The sequence below is a fragment of the Oncorhynchus kisutch genome, linkage group LG6 (genome assembly GCF_002021735.2).
Source record: "Oncorhynchus kisutch isolate 150728-3 linkage group LG6, Okis_V2, whole genome shotgun sequence".
Taxonomy (NCBI): domain Eukaryota; kingdom Metazoa; phylum Chordata; class Actinopteri; order Salmoniformes; family Salmonidae; genus Oncorhynchus; species Oncorhynchus kisutch.
In genome coordinates this window covers 36,930,864-36,954,933 of record NC_034179.2, presented here as the reverse complement: position 1 = coordinate 36,954,933, position 24,070 = coordinate 36,930,864, and the positions used below count along the sequence as shown (strand labels likewise).

Genomic DNA, 24,070 nt, shown 5'->3' with positions numbered 1-24,070 from the left:
AAATAACAAATATGAAAATTAATGAATGTTGGAAAATTGCATCAAACCTGAATAGCAAGTTGCACACAGTCCATTTGACTGCGCCAACATTCTTCTCATCTTTGTTCACTAAAACTTGTCCTTGAAGACATTCCCCTTGTTGGCTTCTTTAACAAAGGACACTGTCCAATCAGGTCCAGTCAGTATACATTTCAATTGCACATACCCGAGATCCATGGCAATTACAGTGGGGCAAAAACTTATTTAGTCAGCCTCCAATTGTGCAAGTTCATAGGTACCCTTCAACTATGACAGACCAAATGAGAGAAAAAAAATCCAGGAAATTACATTGTAGGATTTTTTATGAATTTATTTGCAAATTATGGTGGAAAATAAGTATTTGGTCAATAACAAAAGTTTCTAAATACTTTGTTATATACCCTTTGTTGGCAATGACAGAGGTCAAACGTTTTCTGTAAGTCTTCACAAGGTTTTCACACACTGTTGCTGGTATTTTGGCCCATTCCTCCATGCAGATCTCCTCTAGAGCAGTGATGTTTTGGGGCTGTTGCTGGGCAACATGGACTTTCAACTCCCTCCAAAGATTTTCTATGGGGTTGAGATCTGGAGACTGGCTAGGCCACTCCAGGACCTTGAAATGCTTCTTACAAAGCCACTCCTTTGTTGCCCGGGCGGTGTGTTTGGGATCATTGTCATGCTGAAAGACCCAGCCACGTTTCATCTTCAATGCCCTTGCTGATGGAAGGAGGTTTTCACTCAAAATCTCACGATACATGGCCCCATTCATTCTTTCCTTTACACGGATCAGTCGTCCTGGTCCCTTTGCAGAAAAACAGCCCCAAAGCATGATGTTTCCACCCCCATGCTTCACAGTAGGTATGGTGTTCTTTGCATGCAACTCAGCATTCTTTGTCCTCCAAACACGACGAGTTGAGTTTTTACCAAAAAGTTCTATCTTGGTTTCATCTGACCATATGACATTCTCCCAATCTTCTTCTGAATCATCCAAATGCTCTCTAGCAAACTTCAGAAGGGCCTGGACATGTACTGGCTTAAGCAGGGGGACACGTCTGGCACTGCAGGATTTGAGTCCCTGGCGGCATAGTGTGTTACTGATGGTAGGCTTGGTTACTTTGGTCCCAGCTCTCTGCAGGTCATTCACTAGGTCCCCCCGTGTGGTTCTGGGATTTCTGCTCACCGTTCTTGTGATCATTTTGACCCCACAGGGTGAGATCTTGCGTGGAGCCCCAGATCGAGGGAGATTATCAGTGGTCTTGTATGTCTTCCATTTCCTAATAATTGCTCCCACAGTTGATTTCTTCAAACCAAGTTGCTTACCTATTGCAGATTCAGTCTTCCCAGTCTGGTGCAGGTCTACAATTTTGTTTCTGGTGTCCTTTGACAGCTCTTTGGTCTTGGCCATAGTGGAGTTTGGAGTGTGACTGTTTGAGGTTGTGGACAGGCGTCTTTTATACTGATAACAAGTTCAAACAGGTGCCATTAATACAGGTAACGAGTGGAGGACAGAGGAGCCTCTTAAAGAAGAAGTTACAGGTCTCTGAGAGCCAGACATCTTGCTTGTTTGTAGGTGACCAAATACTTATTTTCCACCAGAATTTGCAAATAAATAAAAATAAAAAAAATCCTACAATGTGATTTTCTGGATTTTTTTTCTAATTTTGTCTGTCATAGTTGAAATGTACCTATGATGAAAATTACAGGCCTCATCTTTTTAAGTGGGAGAACTTGCACAATTGGTGGCTCACTAAATACTTTTTTACCCCACTGTATATCAGACCCAACCCAGATCAAAGACAAAAGTCATAATTTAGGACTGTTGGACACGTGAAGACCTCTAGCGTCATGCATGCGCGAGTGTGTGTGTGTATGTGTGTGTGTACCAGAACAATATTTTAGAATAATGCCACACAATGCTATGGGGGTAAGCCAGGGTGGAGAGAGGAAGATCAGGTTTATCATTGAGTCAACAGGTAGGGGCTCTGAACAACACACTGGTAGGCTAGCTAACCTGCTGCCCCCCCTGCACCTCCACATCACCACCTAACACTGCCCCTTCCCTCGCGGGACTGGGTGGGTAGAACCTAAACATTATTCTACAAGAGCGTAGTGCGGGGCAAATTCGCTGAAAAAGTAGAGGAGAGGGAGGGTGGAAAATTGACACAGATTGCAACCTTTTGCTCCCAGAACTCAAGAGATCCTGTATTTCATGAGGGAAAGGAAAGGTGGATACCAAGTCAGTTGTACAACTGAATGCCTTCAAATGAATGATTTCCCCTCTCCTCTCCTTCCCCCTAACACATGAGAACTTGATACATTTGGACAAGCTCATTCAGAGTCCTTCAGAAGATGTGTTTGTTTTTCCTCGAGATGCACAAGCGTTTTAATCCTGCCTATCTGTCTTTCTTGCTTACCACAGTGTCCAGGAATTTGACACAGCGCCTCAGCTCAACCCGGGTTTCACAGAACTGGCGAAAGAGCATGCGTCCGATTGGCTGCCGCTCACAAAGGCTGTTGTAGTATTTCTCTGTGGAAGAACACAAGACAGGGGTTTCAATGAGGGCCTCTCTCGGGGTATAATGAAAACACTCAAGCACAAAAACACGTTAGAAGTAAACAAATATATACTGTACTGTGCATAACGCACTCAAAGGCATGTGCACTTAAACATCTTGTAGACATAGTACTCACAGTACATTTGCTAATGTGCCCTATGAGTATCAAACTATTCCCACACACCTCTGCCTAACCACCCTTTGTAGACGGAGAAAGGGTTATGAATGAGGTCTAGACGTACGCTACACACAGCACAATCTCATCTTCAACTAATTAAATCAGAAACGGTCCATCGTCTCTCCACATGTGTAAATAGCTATGAAGAGGTATTTTACGTTTATGTATCCAAGTTATTAGGCCCCATTTCCCTGTCTGTCTGTGTATGTGTGGTGAACAACAAATTGACAGAGGGAAACTGCGATTTGCATCTGCGGCTCAGGTAGATGCAAAAGAGGACACAGGTGGCTGTATGACCCAAAAATAACAATGTGAGGATCCAGCCGAGCCTAAGGAGGACATGTGTAGGTGGCCGTTATTGAGTAAATACATTTGAGAGCTGCTGCAAGCTCCTCTCTGTAACCGGAGAGCAACTTTAGACACACACCAACGCACAAGCATGTACACAGTGCACACACAGCTATTAGCTAGCTGTTACATTTTTCTGGAGCAGACATCATTTTGGAATTGTTAGGCCTATGCATGTGCGGTATGGTACCTTACATGCTATCTGCTAGGGCTGTTGCAGTGACCTTATTACGGCCACACCAGAATCTCATTTTATGCACTCTGGACATGCTTTGGTAGTACCCAACTACCATCAGGTCCTAATGGGCTGGTACTCAGAGATCTGTTGTCCCTCTAACTACTCTGATATCAATGCATATGCAATCGAAAAACCACATCAAACACATCATCAAAACAAGAAAAAATGATGATTGTGCTGTTATAGAATATATAGCCTACCGCATTTTAAAGCATTGCAGAAAAAAGTATAAAATGTAAAACTGATTTAAGAAGTGTTTGGTACATAATTGGTCTAGCTTTTGAGTGTGGACTGTATTATTATGGATACTGGATGGACTGGTTACCTTATGCTATGCCCCAAAATGTATACCCATGAGTCTGGTAGAGAATGTATAGCCAGCCCTAGGCAATGCTGTTGGTTCACTGATTGTGCAGGGCAGGCTTACCATTAGCCTACAATTAGTGAATTTGGATTTGATTTTGAATAGCCTAGTAATAGGGAATTTTTGTATCACCGGTCAGGCAGAGAGAACATGCGCCTCAAACAGATGTTGATGCGTGGAGTGAAATAGGTGTTCTTAAATGTATTTCTCAGCTACTCATTAAGCACATGCTCTGCTATAGAACCGAAGTAGCCTACAAAATGGACCGGCGTGAAAGCACGCGGCCTCCATTCGCTATTCGAGGGCATATAGATTACATGTCTTTTTCCCCCTGCCCATTTGATCATTCTAATTTGGCCATTCCATTGGGCCATTCTTAATCGAAAGACAAGATTCAATTGAAATTTAGTCTGATGGATGAAAATATGATCACATGATGAAAGAACAGCTGTGCAGCCTGGGGCAAAGAACAGATCGCAAGCTTTTTTTTGCTACTTTCTCAATAGCCTATAGTCGCACCATGCTGCCCATATATGTGTTGATTTCTAAGACATTCTAAGGTTGGTATAATTCACAACTAAAGTTGACAAATAACTCAAAATCTAGCAAATCTAGTGTTTCGAATGATCACTTTTACGCTCAACATAACCACTTCACATGCGCACTTGCTCTGTAATGGGAAAAATATCCTTTCCATTTTATTCAGCTAAGTTCAATTATATTCTATAAAATCCTATAACATAATGGCATGTGACTTATAAACCGATCTTGTCAGCTAAATAAACAAGCCTAGAGCTTATGGTACTGATTTATTTTACTTTTTTTAAATGTAGATGTTCAAAAGGCACATCAGCAGCTTGTATGCATGGAGGCCTGGAGATGCTAAATGTGTTTATGTTACCATGAGTCCGTAGGCTTTTGCATGATATTAAACAGGCTGACAACATTGCATAACAGCCACAGCCCTACTCTCTACTAAAAAAAGCAAAAGCTCTACTGTGCCTTAACAGGTGGCGACCCATCATTCAAAACCTGTTTTGAGCCCCACCTGTTTAGCTAGAAAAAAGAAAAAAAATGTTAAGGTAAAAAAAAATAGTGTTGCCTGTTTTGCATGTTATTTTGGCATTAATGTGTCACGTATCAGTTTGCAAACAATGTTAAAAATATATGTAATTGAGTTAATAATGCCACATTCAAACATGGTCTCTTTTTGCTCTCTTGAGTAAGGCAGCTCTAAAATGCAGGTGTTTCAGCCTAGCTCAGTACTTTGTATGGTGGTGGGGCAGCCAGCGTAACATACAGAGCTAAGGTTTGCACTGTGATTGACTCAGTGTTCTATCAGTCATGGGACACTACTCACCACAAACTCTACAGGGAGAGTTCCAAATGTCAAGCCCCTTGGGGGCTGCCATGGATTTACATTAGAAGTGCCCATCCAAGAAGGCTAAAGGTCATTGGCCACAGATAAAATGACGTCAAATCACGTTATATCTACCGTAGCTTTGATTGGACTGATAATGTCAACATAATACTTTCAAAATCTTAGCTAGCAAGCTAGACAAGCAGTCATCATCATGAATCAAGTCGACAATCTACTGGCAAATCCTTGTATTATGAAAATAAATTATAGATAAAATGTATCGGTGCTGAACGACCATAGAACATAAACATTACACAACAAGTTGGAAATCACAAATTCAACAGTGAGTGGTTAGGAAGGAATCAGTGGCTAACTGCAAGCATTGCAAAGCCATCAGTAGCCTGCTATTCAGTGAAGAGGGTGTGTGGTCCAAGTCTGGGTTTAAGGGTCTCTTTTCCAAGCTTAAAATGATAAAACATTCACATATTGCATGAGCTTTCATTGTTTGCTTATATGCCCCCTTTATTTATCCTACTGTTCTGACTTGGTGTACAGGGAGAATACTGTAAGAACGGCCCATGTTCTGAATTCAGTCGCTGTACATTTCAAAAGTGCTGAACAAATACCGCTGCTACTCTCTGTTGTTATCATCTATGCATAGTCACTTTAATAACTCTACCAACATATACATATTACCTCAACTAACCGGTGCCCCTGCACATTGACTATGTACCAGTACCCCCCTGTATATAGTCTCGCTATTGTTATTTTACTGCTGCTCTTTAATTACTTGATACTTTTATTTTTTATTCTTATCCGTATTTTTTTTAAATTGCATTGTTGGTTAGGGGCTCGTAAGTAAGCATTTCACTGTAAGGTCTACACCGGTTGTATTCGGCGCATGTGACTAAAATTTGATTAGAATAGTTATATTGACTACGTCCGTCTTAGCTCGCTCATTACTGTCTTAATCGAAATTACGGATTGCCTCTTATCTTTCCCTTATGCCATAGTTTGTACATCTCAATTGTCAGTAGAAACCACATGTTTGGTTTTTTAGGCAGTAAATGAGCCAGAATGAACTGTTTTACTGCCAGACAAGGCTCTGCTGATAGCCAGGTGTAGCAGTTGTAAGGATTCACTCCGTGGTGCTGAAAAGAAAGCTCTGTAGGCCCTAACAGTTTGTGGGCACCGTTTGTCACCATTATAGCGCTATTAATGCATTGTTTAGTGTTGTGTAGTGGCTTTGTGGCATGCATCGAAAACATGTTTGGGGGTTTGCCCCACCAAGATTTACTGCTAAAATCACCACTGGCCTTAACTAAATTAGTTGCTAGAAGTGTTATGCGCATGTTATGTGATAATAGTGTAGAGATTTCCAGTTACAGGTTGTAGCCTAATTTAGCAACATGCTTGTCTTATGTGCATGTCTTATTTGTCTATAATAAAATTGCAGATTTGCCCTTTAATGACACTAAAAACAGTAGTACTACCCATTTCTTTCCAATAAATCATTTTGATAGATTTTCATGAGCTGTCGGGTTGTTGTGGGTCTGTTGTGTATCTATAGGGCCCTATGTGCTCTGCCAGTGGCCTATGCGAGGTGGTCTCTGATTGGGTTGTACAATGAAACGATGAGGAGGACAAACAAGATTTGACCCACTAATGGCCGTTTCATGGAGATAATCACATTAGTTACAATGCAATTTCATTTAGTCCCTGACAGAGGCTCTATTGACAGGAAGACAGTCGGAAGAGATCATGCAGCTCCCCCCTTTGAGCTCTGGCCTTTTCACATCTATTGTTGCATCCAATGGATGGATTGTTTTGCTACAAGAGCACCTGATTCAACCAAAATGTGAGTCAGAAGATCGAGAGGTAAATTTAAGTCAGACAAAAAAAATGTATCACTGTATTTGGTGTAATTTAATACATAAACATATAGACTTGATTCCATGGGCTCTTAAAAAATGTGTAGTGATGTTCCAATTGTAAAATTAATCCCACAAGATCACAGGCATTAAATCTAGGAAAACGGTAAGCTATTTGCATTCAGCGAATCTGTGCCATATTGCATTGGGGCTGATAGCCTGATACTGCACCCTGCCCTGTTCAATCTCCTCTCTCTCATCGCTGCTCTGACTGTCAATGGGGGCAATTCTCAGATAACAGTAACAAAATGTATGGAGAGAGGAGGGAGGCAGCGAGCACAGGCGCTATATGTTAAACCTGAAGCCAGTGCTAATTAGCTAACACAGAGAATGCACAAAGCTTTATTGACCACCGGACGATTGGACAGCCACTCCAGGCCGAGCATGGAGACCAGAGGGTCCCTCATTAGGGCTGAAGCCTGGGAGAAGGAGGGCAGTGGGGGAGAGGAAGAGGGGCGGCCTGGGCCTTTCTAAATAACCAGGTCATTCAGGAGATGAGAAAAGTCATTCAGTCAGTGACAGTCCAGTCATTCTCTGCCCCGTTGGGTGGCACAGTGGCGTTAGCTCCCTGGGAGACTGGAAGGAAACTGGGGGTGTACATAGGTTTTCTCCTGCTCCACTTTAACAGAGGGTAGCAGACAATTTTTCTGTCAGGCCTCAGCGGTAAACACGGAAGTTGAGGGTTTCCTGAACCCCACGCACTCTCCCTCTCTCTAGACTCTCTTTGCAAACTGCAGGCAGAAGAAAAGCTTTGAGTTGGTGCTCAGACAACGGTCTGTTTTTATCCTGCACAATCTCAGTGGGTGGTTGTCTTTCTCTGTCGCTGTGTATCAGACAGCATCTGGTGAAGGTAACAAGCAGTGAACAATGAGAAATATCCAAATGTCAGCTGCTCAGGCCTGTAATGATGCCCCCTGTTGTAATGTGCCTTCTGAAAGTATTCAGACCCCTTGACTTTTTCCACATTTTGTTACATTACAGCCTTTCTCTAAAATTGAATCAATAATTTTTCCCTCATCAATCTAAGCACAAAACACCATAATTACAAAGCAAAAAATAGATTTGACATTTTTGCTAATTATTTTAATTTACATTTACAATGTAAATACTTCTTGGGTATGACGCCACAAGCTTGGCACACCTGTATTTGAGGAGTTTCTCCCATTCCTCTCGGCAGAACCTCTCAAGCTCTGTCAGGTTGGATGGGGAGCGTTGCTGCACAGATATTTTCAGTTATCTCCAGAGATGTTCGATCGGGTTCAAGTCTGGGTTCTGTCTGGCCACTCAAGGACATTTCATCAAGGAACTCTGTGCTGCCCTTACAGACTCTGTTCATCTTTGCCTCGATTCTGACTAGTCTCCCAGTCCCTGCAACTGAAAAACATCCCCACAGCATGATGCTGCCTCCACCATGCTTCACCGTAGGGATGGTGCTACGTTTCCTCCAGATGTCACACTTGGCATTTAAACCAAATAGTTACATCTTGGTTTCATCAGACCAGAGAATCTATGTGCCTTTTACAAAGGAGTGTCTTCTGTCTGGCCACCCTACCATCAAGGCCTGATTGGTGGAGATGGTTTTCCTTCTGGAAGGTTCTCCCATCTCCACAAAGGAACTCTAGAGCTCGGTCATAGTGACCATCGGGTTCTTGGTCACCTCCCTGAGGGAGCATATAGCACTGGCTCCCGGGTCATCATCAGTTAATTGTTTAACTTCCGGATGTCTTTCCAACAACAGCCTCTCTGTGACAGCCTGGTCTGAGTTTGTAGCTTAAAGCATGAACATTATGGTGAGAATATGACACAAACAAGACCTCTTCGCAACACTGTCAAGCTTTGTGTTGTGCCATGCCTTTTTCCTGGAGGAAAAGACAAAAAGAAGATTGCGTCGCCTGCATTGACCTCCCACTACGTGGGTCGTTTTAGTTTGGGGCAACATGAATACGACAAAGTGGATCTCAAGCGGAGCTTTAGAAAATAACACTTAAAGGAATGCTCCGAAGCCTTAGGAGTCGGTTTCAGCGTTGATGAAAAGCTAGTCAAATGTATATTTGCAATTCACCAGGTCATAACACTGTGACAATGTCCTTTGAGAAAATGTTCAAAACACGATGATTAAGAAGACTTTACTGAGCGTGTGTGTGTGTGTGTGTGTGTGTGTGAGTGTATGTATGTATATGTGCGTATTAGAAGGAAAATAACATCTAGGAATAGGCCTAGCCATTGGGGTGAGTTTTTAAATAAACCAAAGACCTTAGGGCAGTCCTGTTATCTTCTAAGCTCATCTTAACAGCTTATTCCTGCTCACAATGTTTACATTGTTTGGCTCTTGACAACCATTATCGTTCATAACTTCATAAAGGGACATTTTCAAGAATTGTGAGAGCGTACAGAATGCCATTTTGACTGTCTGAGGACCCATGACTATGATCGACATTAAGTGAATGAACAAACCAACAATTCAAAACCGTTTAAGCCTGTCCTTGTTTCCCCCGCCCCTAAATGCACCACTTGCACGAAGTGCTGTTTTCACTTCCTGATTGAAGCAAGTTGAGCCTCAGCTGAAGAGGAAAGCACTGTACCGTTAGACTCCAGTGGAGCACCAAGAGCCTAAGTGAACAATGCACCACTAGACTCAAGACTACTTCACCCGCATGTTTCTACCACCACCATTCCCACATTTCAGCACGGCAACACTGTCTGACAATGCTGAGATGTAGGCCAAGCAGCCTAGTCTATAGAGCTAGCTGTTGTAGCTTCATTCAGAAAGCACAGTAAAAAAAATACATTTGTTCATAACCTCAGGGGAAAATAAAACATTTGAATGATCAGGGAACAATCAATGTGTCTATTGTATGTATGGAAGGCCACCATGGGAGCTGGAGTCATAACCCAGAAGGCCCTTGGCCAGATGGAGCCTCAGCCCAGTGGATGCATCTCAACATAATGTATTATGGAGATAAATCATGACAATTAGGCAATCATATGATTCCATTTAACCTTAATAAGGGACTGTTTCTTTCTTTGTCCACCACCCACTACCCCCAACAACCTACTGAATGAAACCTGACTCAAATTCATAAAATTGTGCTGCCCTTACAGACAAGATGGGTAAGAACTAGGAACAGGAACCACAATACAATTGTTTGCCCCTAGTTTCATGACACTTTCATGGACAGGAAGCGTAGTGAGATTTTGCAATGAGCAAACGGTGTCAACATGGTGTTGTAACAAACTGCTCCAAACTGGGTGTAGGCCATCGACTGTACTGACACCCTTGAAAACAGCCATCTCATCCTAAAAGTTGGGATTTGATCTTCCACTATATACAGTGGGGAGAACAAGTATTTGATACACTGCAGATGTTGCAGGTTGTCCTACTTACAAAGCATGTAGAGGTATGTAATTTTTATCATAGGTACACTTCAACTGTGAGACGGAATCTAAAACAAAAATCCAGAATATCACATTGTATGATTTTTAAGTTATTCATTTGCATTTTATTGCATGACATAAGTATTTGACACATCAGAAAAGCAGAACTTAATATTTGGTACAGAAACCTTTTCAGAAACCTTTGTTTGCAATTACAGAGATCATACGTTTCCTGTAGTTCTTGACCAGGTTTGCACACACTGCAGCAGGGATTTTGGCCCACTCCTCCATACAGACCTTCTCCAGATCCTTCAGGTTTCGGGGCTGTCGCTGGGCAATACGGACTTTCAGCTCCCTCCAAAGATTTTCTATTGGGTTCAGGTCTGGAGACTAGCTAGGCCACTCCAGGACCTTGAGATGCTTCTTACGGAGCCACTCCTTAGTTGCCCTGGCTGTGTGTTTAGGGTCATTGTCATGCTGGAAGACCCAGCCACGACCCATCTTCAATGCTCTTGCTGAGGGAAGGAGGTTGTGGGCCAAGATCTCGCGATACATGGCCCCACCCATCCTCCCCTCAATATGGTGCAGTCGTCCTGTCCCCTTTGCAGAAAAGCATCCCCAAAGAATGATGTTTCCACCTCCATGCTTCATGGTTGGGATGGTGTTCTTGGGGTTGCACTCATCCTTCTTCCTCCAAACATGGCGAGTGGAGTTTAGACCAAAAAGCTCTATTTTTGTCTCATCAGACCACATTACCTTCTCTCATTCCTAAACTGGATCATCCAGATGGTCATTGGCAAACTTCAGACGGGCCTGGACATGCGCTGGCTTGAGCAGGGGGACCTTGCATGCGCTGCAGGATTTTAATCCATGATGGCGTAGTGTGTTACTAATGGTTTTCTTTGAGACTGTGGTCCCAGCTCTCTTCAGGTCATTGACCAGGTCCTGCCGTGTAGTTCTGGGCTGATCCCTCACCTTCCTCATGATCATTGATGCACCACAAGGTGAGATCTTGCATGGAGCCCCAGACTGAGGGTGATTGACCGTCATCTTGAACTTCTTCCATTTTCTAATAATTGCGCCAACAGTTGTTGCCTTCTCACCAAGCTGCTTGCCTATTGTCCTGTAGCCCATCCCAGCCTTGTGCAGGTCTACAATTCTATCCCTGATGTCCTTACACAGCTCTCTTGTCTTGGCCATTGTGGAGAGGTTGGAGTCTGTTTGATTGAGTGTTTGGACAGGTGTCTTTTATACAGGTAACGAGTTCAAACAGGTGCAGTTAATACAGGTAATGAGTGAAGAACAGGAGGGCTTCTTAAAGAAAAACTAACAGGTCTGTGAGAGCCGGAATTCTTACTGGTTGGTAGGTGATCAAATACTTATGTCATGCAATAAAATGCAAATGAATGACTTAAAAATCATACTATGTGATTTTCTGGATTTTTGTTTTAGATTCTGTCTCTCACAGTTGAAGTGTACCTATGATAAAAATTACAGACCTCTACATGCTTTGTAAGTAGGAAAACCTGCAAAATAGGCAGTGTATCAAACATATATATATAGTGGAAGATCAAAGCCCCAACTTTTATTATATATATATATATATATATATATATATATATATATATATATATATATATATATATATATATATCACATAGGTTGGAGTCATTAAAACTCATTTTTCAACCACTCAACAAATTTCTTGTTAACAAACTATAGTTTTGGCAAGTCGGTTAGGACATCTACTTTGTGCATGACACAATTTTTCCAACAATTGTTTACAGACAGATTATTTCACTCCATCACAATTCCAGTGGGTCAGAAGTTTACATACAAAGTTGACTGTGCCTTTAAACAGCTTGGAAAATTCCAGAAAATGATGTCATGGCTTGAGAAGCTTCTGATGGGCTAATTGACACAATTTGAGTCAATTGGAGGTGTACCTGTGAATGTATTTCAAGGTCTATCTTCAAACTCAGTGCCTCTCTGCTTGACATCATGTTGAATATCAAAAGAAATCAGCCAAGACCTCAGAAAGAAAATTGTAGTCCTCCACAAGTCTGGTTCATCCTTGGAAGAAATGTACAAATGCCTGAAGGTACCATGTTCATCTGTACAAACAATAGTACGCAAGTTTAAACACCATGGGACCACGCAGCCACCATACCACTCAGGAAGGAGACGCGTTCCGTCTCCTAGAGATTAACGTACTTTAGTGCAAATCAATCCCAGAACAGCAAAGGACCTTATGAAGATACTGGAGGAAACAGGTACAAAAGTATCCATATCCACAGTAAAACGAGTCCTACGAGTCCATAACCTGAAAGGCCGCTCAGCAAGGAAGAAGCCACTGCTCCAAAACCGCCATAAAAAAGCCAGACTATGGTTTGCAACTGCATATGGGGACAAAGATCATAATTTTTGGAGAAATGTCCTCTGGTCTGATGAAACAAGAATAGAACTGTTTGGCCATAATGACCATCATTATGTTTGGAGGAAAAAGGGAGTACCAGTTAAAAATGTGGACACACCTACTTATTCAGGGGTTTTTCTACATTGTAGAATAATAGTGAAAACATCAAAACTATGAAATAAAACATATGGAATCATGTAGTAACCAAAACCGTGTTAAACAAATAAAAATCTATTTTATATTTGAGATACTTCAAAGTAGCCACCCTTTGTCTTGACAGCTTTGCACACACTTGGAATTCTCAACCAGTTTCATGAGGTAGTCACCTGGAATGCATTTCAATTAACAGGTGTGCCTTGTTAAAAGTTAATTTGTGAAATGTATTCCCTTAATGTATTTGAGACAATCAGTTGTGTTTTGACAAGGGAGCGGTGGTACACAGAAGAAGGTATTTTACCAAATAGGGCTAAGTCCATATTATGGCAAGAACAGCTCAAACAAGCAAAGCGAAACAGTCCATCATTACTTTAAGACATGATGGTCAGTCAATACAGTACATTTAAAGAACTTTGAAAGTTTGTTCATGTGCAGTCGCAAAACCCATCAAGCGCTATGTTGAACCTGGCTCTTATGAGGACCACCACAGGAAAGGAAGACCCAGAGTTACCTCTGCTGCAGAGGATAAGTTCATTAGAGAGTTACCAGCCTCAGAAATTGCTGCCCAAATAAAGGCTTCACAGAGCTCAAGTAACAGACACACCTGGAACATCAACTTTCAGAGGAGACTGCGTGAATCAGGCCTTCATGGTTGAATTGCTGCAAAGAAACCACTACTAAAGGACACCAATAAGAAGAGACTTGCTTGGGCCAAGAAACACACGCAATGGATATTAGACCGGTGGAAATCTGTCTTTTGGTCTGATGAGTCCAAATGTTTGGTTCCAACCGCTCTGTCTTTGTGAGATGCAGAGTAGGTGAACATATGATCTCTGCATGTGTGGTTCCCACCATGAAGCATGGAGGAGGTGTGATGGTGTGGAGTTGCTTTGCTGGTGACACTGATTTATTTAGAATTCAAGGCACACTTAACCAGCATGCCATCCCATCTGGTTTGCGCTTAGTATAATTTGTTTTTCAACGGGACAATGACCCAACACACCTCCATGCTGTGTAAGTGCTATTAGACCAAGAAAGAGAGTAACGGAGTGCTGCATCAGATGACATGGCCTCCATAATCACCCAACCTCAACCCAATTGAGATGTTTTGGGACGAGTGAAGGAAAAGCAGCCAACAAGTGCTCAGCATATGTGGGAACTCCTTCAAGACTGTTGGAAAATCATTCCAGGTGAAGCTGGTTGAGAGAATGCCAAGATTGTGCAAAGCTATCATCAAGGAAAAGGGTAGCTACTTTGAAGAATATAAAATATCAAATCTATTTTGATTTGTTTAACACTTTTTTGGTTATGACATGAGTCCATGTGTTATACACACAGTGGGCTCCAAAATTACTGGCACCACTGACTGGCTACGCACAATAAAACAATACATTAAAAAATATAAAAAATATTATTAAAGAGAAACTCAAAATACCAACATGTGAGAAATACTGTACTTTATTAATGTTTCAATGGAACCCACCAAAATCATTTATTAATTTAATTCAAAATCAATGTCCTCCAAATCAAGGTTTCACAATGAATGGCACCCTAAACAATTATAAACAAGGAATGAAATTCCCCTTATTTAAGTTTATCTAAGTCTTAAGGAACTATATTGAGCCATTATATCACTTCATGTTTCAATAGAGTATAAACATGCGGTAACACGCATGCAATATCCCTTTGTCATCCAACACCATGAAGAAAACTAAAGAACTGGCAGTTCAAAAGAGACAGATGGTTGTAGACCTTCATAAATCTGGTAATGACAACAAGAAGATCCACAAGCAATTGAATATACCACTGAGCACTGTCAGGGCAATTATAAAAAAATTCAAAAGATATGGAACAGTTGAAATCCTCATGGGTAGAGGACGCAAATGCATTTTGTCCCCCAGGATAGGGAGGAAGATGGTGAGAGAAGAAGGTGCTCTGGTCAGATGAGACCAACATTTTGGTCAGATACAGCATCGGCGTGTTTGGCGTCAAAACAGAGTTGCATACAAGGAGTGGCACCTCATACCCACTGTTAAATATGGTGGTGGGTCAGTGATGTTTTGGGGCTGTTTTAATTCCAGAGGTCCAGGGGCACTAGTTAAGATTGATGACATAATGAATTCCACCAAGTATCAGGCAATTTTGGCTGACAATCTGGTTGCCTCCGCCAGAAGTCTGGGACTTGGCCGTAGGTGGACTTTCCAAGAAGACAATGACCCAAAACATACCTCAAGATCCACACAGAAATGGTTCTGTGACAACAAAATCAATGTTCTGCCATGGCCATCTCAGTAGCCGGACCTCAATCCAATCAAAAACCTGTGAGCTGAGTTGAAGAGGGCAGTTGATAAGCACAAACCCAAGAATGTGAAGGATCTTGAAAGGATCTGCATAGAGGAATGGTCCAAAATCCCTCCAAATGTGTTCCCTAAACCTGTCAAACATTACAGGAAAAGCCTCCATGCTGATATCATTACCAGAGGCGTTTGCACTAAGTACTAAATGAAGAGTGCCAATAATTATGAAACCTTGATTTTGGTGTAATGTATTTTGTATTAAATATTTGTATGATTTTGGTTGGTTCCATTGTAACATTAATAAAGTACAGTGCTTCTCACGTTGGTAGACGCCTCACAAGTCCTCAACTGGCAGCTTCTTTGAATAGTATCCGCAAAACACCAGTCTCAACATCAACAGTGAAGAGGCGACTCTGGGATGCTGGCCTTCTTGGCAGAGTTGCAAAGAAAACGTCATATCTCAGACTGGCCAATAAAAATAAAAGATTAAGATGGGCAAAAGAACAGACACTGGACAGAGAGGAACTCTGCCTAGGCCAGCATCCCAGTTGGGGAACCCTGGTGTAGGATGATTGGTGGTGGCGCTTGTGCTTTCTATCACTCAGAAATTATTTAGCAAGCTATGGTGACAATGCCTGCCATGGACTATTCCCAGTTGCTTTGAATGTTCAAAATCATAGGGTAAGAACTCTTAAAATCCCTCAAAGGATAACATGATCCAACTTTCAAAGCGAGTCCTTTTTGGCTAGGCACAGCAGTCACCTGTCTAGCTAGGTAGCTGTTTAGCTTTCTAACACATTCACTAATGGTTTGTAAACCATTAACAACAAGCTAGTTAGCTACCTACCACATGTTCTTGTCACAGAGTAGCTAGCAAGCAATAAGATGAATAACAGTCTAAAAACCACTAGTTCGCCAGTTTGTGACAAAACAAGCAGGTATAGTGTAGAAAATCATTGTACCATCTAAACCGCTGTGATATATAATTTTCCATAACCAAAAGTATTGTATTTTAACCTGTTTGAAGCATATAAATAGCGCACATAGAACAGATCTACCGTTTCTTAGACTTGTTTTCAATTAGAATGACAGATCTATAACTTACTTTTCTATGATCATTTGGTTGGGTCATCCAAAAAGTTCCATATTGCAGCTTTCAGGATCCCAATTTCATTTAAATATTTTATCATGTAAATGTTCACACCTCTACAGGCAACCCAATTCTGATATTTTATCTCTAATTGGTATTTTGCCAATCAGATCAGATGTTTTGCCACTAATGGGGCAAAAGATCAGAATTGGGCTGCATTTATGTGGTTTATAATAAAGGGAACTTCAGTGAATATAACTGGCTTTTAAAATTCAATATTGGTGCACAACTTCTAATTGAGGCACTCATTTTAGAGGAACAACCCACCTTTGTTTCCTTAGTTTAGATTGTGTTTTGTATTAAACTAATGCAATCTTTTCAAACTGCTGCAGAACATACACTCAAATATGCAACACAAACCTATTTTGACCGTTCTAACGTCTACTTATTGTACGAAACTTCAATAATCGTGAGTGAACTCTCACAGTAAAACTGTGTGTGTGTTCTATGCCTACTTTGTGTTCCAAACCAGTGATCTATAAACATTTGTGTCACCATTTTCTTTTTAAAACGGCAGAGTGAATTCAAGTATACATGCGAGTCAGCTTCCTCTTTCTGCCCAGGCCGCAGTTTCCTCTGTGGTACAATTGAAGCACGAATACAGTATGTCTGCCTCTGCTTCATGGCTGAAGTCAATGATAAAATGCACTCAGCATTTACAGCGTAAACAGGATTCATTTCATAAACATCCCAAATAGGGCTGGTACAGTTACCATGTAACAGTTGGTTATGGATGATGACGGTCATGAAAATAAAATAACTGTCACGAACAGCTGACTGAAGACAGGATGGCAGGGCATTCATGTGGTTGAGTCACAGAATGAATAGAACGGACCTCTAACCCAGACAATTTGACTGGTATACTCATGGGTACCGTCGCAATGGCTTACTGGTATTGTGATGCAATCATTTTCATGGTAATATAGAATGTTCATTCAAATTATTTTAAAGATGAACTATTTCCTGGTTGCTAAAATTCTAATAGTTCGCTTAATTTTAGTTTATGTGACAAAACAAGCAAGTATAGTGTAGAGAATCATTGTACCATCTAAACCGCTGTGAAATACCTTTTCCATATCCAAAAATATAGTATTTTCAGCTGTTTGAAGCCTTGTACAAAACCTAAAGCAAAAGCTTTAACTGATGTGGCTCATGCAATGGAATATATTTTTGTAATGTCAGTTGAGTTGAATCAACAAATTACAGCACATATTGATGGGTACATTTCCTGCTTTTACTTCCTGCTTTGCTCCAATGGGTACAGTCCACCCATTATGCCCTCATTGACTTGAACGGGGATGCCCGTTCTATTCATTCTATTTCTATGGCGGCACATGAAGTCAGGAGCAGAGGAGAGGACAAAATGTGCGTCTTAAATTATCATTTGGCTGGCCAATAACCGTCATCCAAAATTCCATGACCATCACAGCCCTAATCCCAAACTCATCCATCTGAGAGAGTGATGGATGAGAGGGATTTATAAACCCTCTCTGTGCAGCTGTAGAGGAACAGCCGACAATGCCTCTAAATCATCGGGAAAGGTTGAGAAAAACAGAAGTTACCACAGCAGCCTATCTTCATCATTCACGTGTTCCACAGGATGCAATGCAAGCCCCATGATTACAAAATACCATGCAGTGAGCTGATCTGCATTGGTGTGACTCCATGTTCAACAACTCCTGACTACCACCAGCAGCACCAACCACAACTGCCAAAAAACACAAAGCCAATACATGTTGCTTTGTGCACAAAATTGACAATAACTAATGCACTTCCTAAGGAAATAATGGGATGATAGAATAATGACTCCTGATTAGACAATAAGATAACTGATGCATATTATACAGACCTGCATTCCAACTGTACTAAATGATATATGCTTCTTGTCTTGAGAGGATGGGGTGGGGATTTGCTCCACAATTGAAAGGACAGTATGGTCAACTGCCATCAGACTACTTCATAACACAGTCTGTCACCACCAACCCCACCTTGACTTCTGTCAGACCACACCACAGTGAACGTCACATTGAATTGCATTTTATAAAGAATCTCAGTGCCTAGTTATTGTTTGTGTGAATTTTCACCTCGAGTGTGGATTGCAGGTTCTCCCATCTTGTGTTTTTGTTCAGACTTTTAGTACCATGGTACACTATATATACAAAGGTATGTGGACACCCCTTCAAATAGTGGATTTGGCTATTTCAGCCATACCCGTTGATGACCGGTGTAAAAAAAAAATGGAACACACATCCATGCAATCTCCATTGTCAAACATTGGCAGTAGAACGGCCTTACTGAAGAGCTCAGTGACGTTCAACGTGGCACTGTCATAGGCTGCAACCTTTCCAAAATGCCTCTGGAAGCAATGTCAGCACAAGACCTGTTCGTTGTGAGCTTCATGAAATGGGTTTCCATGGCCGAGCAGCCGCACACAAACCTAAGATCACCATGCGCAATGCCAAGCGTTGGCTGGAGTGGTGTAAAGCTCCCTGCCATTGGACTCTGCAGCAGTGGAAATATGTTCTCTGGAGTGATGAATCACGCTTCACCATCTGGCAGTCTGACGGACTAATGTGGGTTTGGCAGATGCCAGGAGAACGCTACCTGCCCAATGTTTAGTGCCAACTGTAAAGTTTGGTGCAAGAGAAATAATGGTCTGGGGAAGTTATTCATGGTTCGGGCTAGGCCCTTTAGCTCTAGTGAAGGGAAATTTTAACGCTACAGCCTACAATGACATTCTAGACCCTTCTGTGCTTCCAACTTCGGAATGATCTTGCGGCTGAACGAAAGCAAGTCCCCGCAGCAATGTTCCAACATCTAGTGGAAAGCCTTCCCAGAAGAGTGGAGGTTGTTGTAGAAGCAAAGGGGGACCAACTCCATAATAATGCCCGTGATTTTGGAATGAGATGTTCGACAAGCAAGTGTCCACATACTTTTGGACATATAGTATATCTAGTCATGAGCGAGCGGTGAGCTAGCGGGCAGAGGAGAGGTAGCGTACCTGTAGTTTGCCGGAGCTCCTCACACAGGCTGATGTGGGGGAACTGAAGCATCTGTTTCCATTTCTTGCTCTTTCCTTTTCTGTTTCCACCACCTCCTGCAAAAGAACAGTGGTTGATTAATCAAATAAAGGGAACATTTAACACATGGGGAAACACTAAATATTACCTGATACATACAGTAAGTAGACAGACTTGAGCGAGCCATAAAATACATACAGCTCTCCTAAAAACACTCAGAACAAAAGTGCTGTTGTACATTGGCCAAGATAAAGAGGAGGGTCAGGGTGATTAAAATAATGGATGTCCTGGAGTGTGTTTCAAGAAGACAGTGCTCCATTGTTGACATAGAAAAAGCATACTTACTTTATTACTGTCTATGAGATAGGGTTAGTAATACCCAACCACAATGCTAACAAATAGCCTACAGCTTTTGAATTTCTTTAAGGTCTTGACACAAACATTGACCTTGAATGGTGACCTGGTGAGACCCTGACCCACACCAAGGTCATGGGGTCTGAAAGAGCCAGGGGGACTACAAAATCCAGATGCCAATCTTCCAATAGATGATAGAAAACAGTACGACATAAAAGTACAACTTTGCTCAACTCCACAAAGGTTACTGGAGAGAGAGTGAACTGTTTCTGTTTTCCTCAAGGGAGACTGCCCAGCCTAAGGCTCCACTATTCCCTTCCCTCCCACCACCTTCCCTCCCACAGGACTATGGACTGCAGGCGTCCTGGAGTGGCTTCAGGAAAAGAATCATGTCAATGCCATGAGAATGCCCCGCTGTCCTAACGTCTGTGAGACCCACGTCACACGCTGCAGCATTCACACACAGCGAGCAGGCAGAATGGCTGGTCCAGGTGGGAGGCCCTGCTGCTCCCTCCTTATTAGAAAAGCTGGCTTGTCAACATGCCGTCCAGGGAAAGGTCACAGGGCTGACTGTGTGTGTGTAAACTGGAGCCTACAGTACACACTGAGGCAGGAGGGTTGAGGCCCTTTGTCTTTAGTGGTAGATGAAGGAAGAGGAAGGGAATGGGGAGGGAGGGTTTTAGTGTAGTGATATATAGCTTAGCTAGCATACATGGACTCAGGGCAGCAATGAGGAACTTGTTAACGTCTGTCCCGCAGACAAAGAACATAAGGAGAGAAAATTAAGTCAGTTCCTCATCTTCATTTCAACTAAGTGCCAGTTAAAAAGCTAGGGGTTAACTTGTTGCCCTATGGTAATGGTGTGCACCTTCAAAAAAAAAATCTACAGAACCCAGATTCAAAACAAGGCTTTGCACAGCTGACCATTATCCTGCTTTAACTTTCACCAGTGCAAATAAAGGACACCAACTATCCAAACATCCTCACCCAATCTGACATTGGTCAAGGGTAGCTACAGTATGACAACAAACAAACTGACATGCAGAATATGCCTGCTGCCTATGATGTAAAGTGTCCCATCTTGGTTGGATGGGGAAACCAACTCTATAAGGGGCACGAGGAGGAACTGGATGCCATGCAAAGTAACATTTGCTATTCAAATAGTAGTTGGCAGAGAACATATTGACACTATGTGTGGCTAACAATGTTTTATCACAATGGGAAGTGGACAGGATGCAAATAACACACTGAGTACATTGTTTATGCCTGGCAAATAGATGTACAAGAATGACAAATGACAGTGTACAGTATATTATCACTAACCCAGTATTGTTTGATGGAGATATACTCACTGGTGTTGAAAGAATGAGATCAGACCTATTCACATCCTGCATTAGTGCAAATGCAAAGACAAAATGGAAAATGGAACACACAGCAATGCAATCTCCATTGTCAAACATTGGCAGTAGAATTAACGTCACTGAGCTCTTCAGTAAGGCCAACGTGGTACTGTCAGTCTGCAACCTTTCCAACAAGTCAGTCAAATTTCTACCCTGGTCAACTGTAAATGCTGTTATTGTGAGGTGGAAACATCTAGGAGCAACAACAGCTCATCCATGAAGTGGTAGGCCACACAAGCTCACAGAATGGGACTGCCGAGTACTGAAGCACGTAGTGTGTAAAAAATAATTTCTCCTCAGTCCCAACACTCAATACCAGGTTCCAAAATGCCTCTGGAAGCAATGTCAGCACAAGAACTGTTCGTCGGGAGCTTCATGAAATGGGTTTGTTGTGAAGTGGTGTAAAGCTGTGGTGTAAAGCTTGCCGCCATTGGACTCTGCAGCAGTGGAAATATGTTCTCTGAAGTGATGAATCACACTTCACCATCTGGCAGTCTGACGGACTAATGTGGGTTTGGCGGATGCCAGGAGAACGCTACATGCCCAATGTTTAGTGCCAACTGTAAAGTTTGGTGGATGAGAAATAATGGTCTGGGGAAGTTTTTCATGGTTCGGGCTAGGCCCTTTAGCTCTAGTGAAGGGAAATGTTAACGCTACAGCCTACAATGACATTCTAGACCCTTCTGTGCTTCCAACTTCGGAATGCTCTTGCGGCTGAACGAAAGCAAGTCCTCGCAGCAATGTTCCAACATCTAGTGGAAAGCCTTCCCAGAAGAGTGGAGGTTGTTATAGAAGCAAAGGGGGACCAACTCCATATTAATGCCCATGATTTTGGAATGAGATGTTCGACATGCAGGTGTCCACATACATCCTGCAGTAGTGCAAGTTCAAAGACAGACAAACAGTATGGAAATAATATTGCAAATCAGAGACTCTTATTCTTTCACTCTACCGCCTTTTTCCATTCTAAACTGTTGTTTGTGACCGAAAGTATAAAGCTATTATTAACTACTTTATCACTATTTGATAATAATAAGATACTTGCAGTGTTATTACCACCACCATAAACAACAAGAGTGGAAATAAAGTAGAGGAGCTTATATTAGAACACCATATTGGGGTGTAGCAGATACAAAATGGCTGGTTTGCAGTAATAACTAGGGTTATTCTCCTTGTGGAGTTGATCATACCACTTCACTTGGCTACTGAGTAGGGCTCGGTCTCTCAGATAACTACTTTTATCATTTAGAATTAATTGATTCATCTTTTTACATTCTGCTGCAAAACACACCCTCTTTAGTCCCTGATGGCTGAAATAAGACTTGCAATCTTAAAAGATTTTAAGTAGAACTTAGTGTTGAGGTGTACTATACCGAACTATAATAACACTACACAGTAGATTTCAATTGCATACAACCTGACCAGAGAGAGGCGACATGACAACAGAAGTCTGTAATGTCCATGGCTGATTCAATACTTCTCCTCTATCAAACAGAGCCAGCACAGTAGACAGAGCCAGCACAGTGGTTCATTACTGATCCTACCACAGGACAATAACATTTTGAACCCGGTGTTTTGCTATAGACTACCACAGTACAATTGTTTTTTTTGTTTGCCATTATAAAACATTTAACTAATGAAAAACTGATTGATTGAAAATAAACACATTTACAGATCAGTATGATGTTATTCAATGATGATACTGATGTTCTATCTGGGGATAATAAAAGTTATTATATTACTTTCTATTCTACTTTATATATCCACTACTGTCAGATCTGCTAGAAAGCTGTGCACGCCATGAGACTGATACAGCCAGAGTGAGGTTCATGAGATTGGGGTCTACCACCCTGTGAACTGATTCTGTAAATAGTTTGAAGGAAAAACATTCCTTAGTTCTAAAACAAGATATTTGTTTATTGTGTTTGCACTAATTGATTTAGTAGGAAAGAGTTACAACAGATACATCAATGTCTTACTTTTGCAGATAATCTGTGATTGGGTGGTAAATTGATATACATTGTTGCAATTTGTGTTTCAGATTGACCCATTATACAGTTATTCGAAATGTGCATCCTGCCTGTTACAGTTAGATAGTACGCTAGAGCCTATAGTGCTGCTTAATCAGTCATAATCTTTGTTGTCGTTTCACAAATTGACAATGTTGACACCCTTGTCAACACCACTACAATCTTCTTGCGACCATGGAGCGCACTGACATACGCTGTCAATGCCAAAAAGAGGTCCACAAATGCATGTGTACTGGCATGAGTGATGAGTGTTGCTCTTTTTATTCTCATTGAATATGGAATTCTGTTCAACATCCTGTATAAAAAAAATACCGGAGGACGCTGTAGTGTACAAAGCGGAATAAGGGGAATCAAACGTCTCGCGCAGTCAGATTGACACTCGCATCTTTTCTGTAGCCTACCACTGTCCAAGGTTAAACTCTGATAAATATTGTGTAACGAAGGCCACAGCGAGCATATGGGATGTTAATATTTATCTTAACGCTTCAGAGGATTTGCAAATAATAAAGAGGGGCAGCAATCATCCAGCGCCTATCTCTATGGCCTGGACTTCCTGGGGGAATCCCCGGATTCAGAGTTGGTTCTGGCGGTGCAGAGAGAGGAGCTGTCAAGCTTGTCACCCGTCCCTGCCCTTCGACGTCTCTTACCTTCTCTTGCTTTCAACAGGACTGTGTTGGCCACGATATTCTCGAGCTCCATGTTTTCCTGGGTTGCAGGCACCGCAGACCCAACCTTGTCACTGGGTTGGCAGTGAAGTATGTCCTCCCCCACCCCCCAAGGCGGAATATTTTAACCCTGAATGACTCTCCGCTCCGTCGTTCTCACCCCGTAGTACCGCCACCCCCGAAGCGTCAAACTGCGTCGATTCCAACTGGGACTA

The 24,070-nt window shown here is 41.9% G+C and overlaps 1 protein-coding gene across 1 annotated transcript in view; it reads right to left on the bottom strand.

Annotated features, from left to right (window-relative positions):
* Nucleotides 1-24,050, bottom strand: part of LOC109892772 (G protein-coupled receptor kinase 6) — a 62,401-nt gene extending 38,351 nt beyond the window's left edge. Inside the window, exons 1-3 of the mRNA XM_020485541.2 lie at nt 23,838-24,050; nt 19,388-19,483; nt 2,433-2,545 (exon numbers count right to left, since the gene is read on the bottom strand). Of these exons, the coding sequence (XP_020341130.1) occupies nt 2,433-2,545; nt 19,388-19,483; nt 23,838-23,889 (261 nt within the window). The 5' untranslated portion in view covers nt 23,890-24,050. The remainder of the gene's footprint in view (nt 1-2,432; nt 2,546-19,387; nt 19,484-23,837) is intronic.
* Nucleotides 24,051-24,070: the final 20 nt, after the last annotated feature.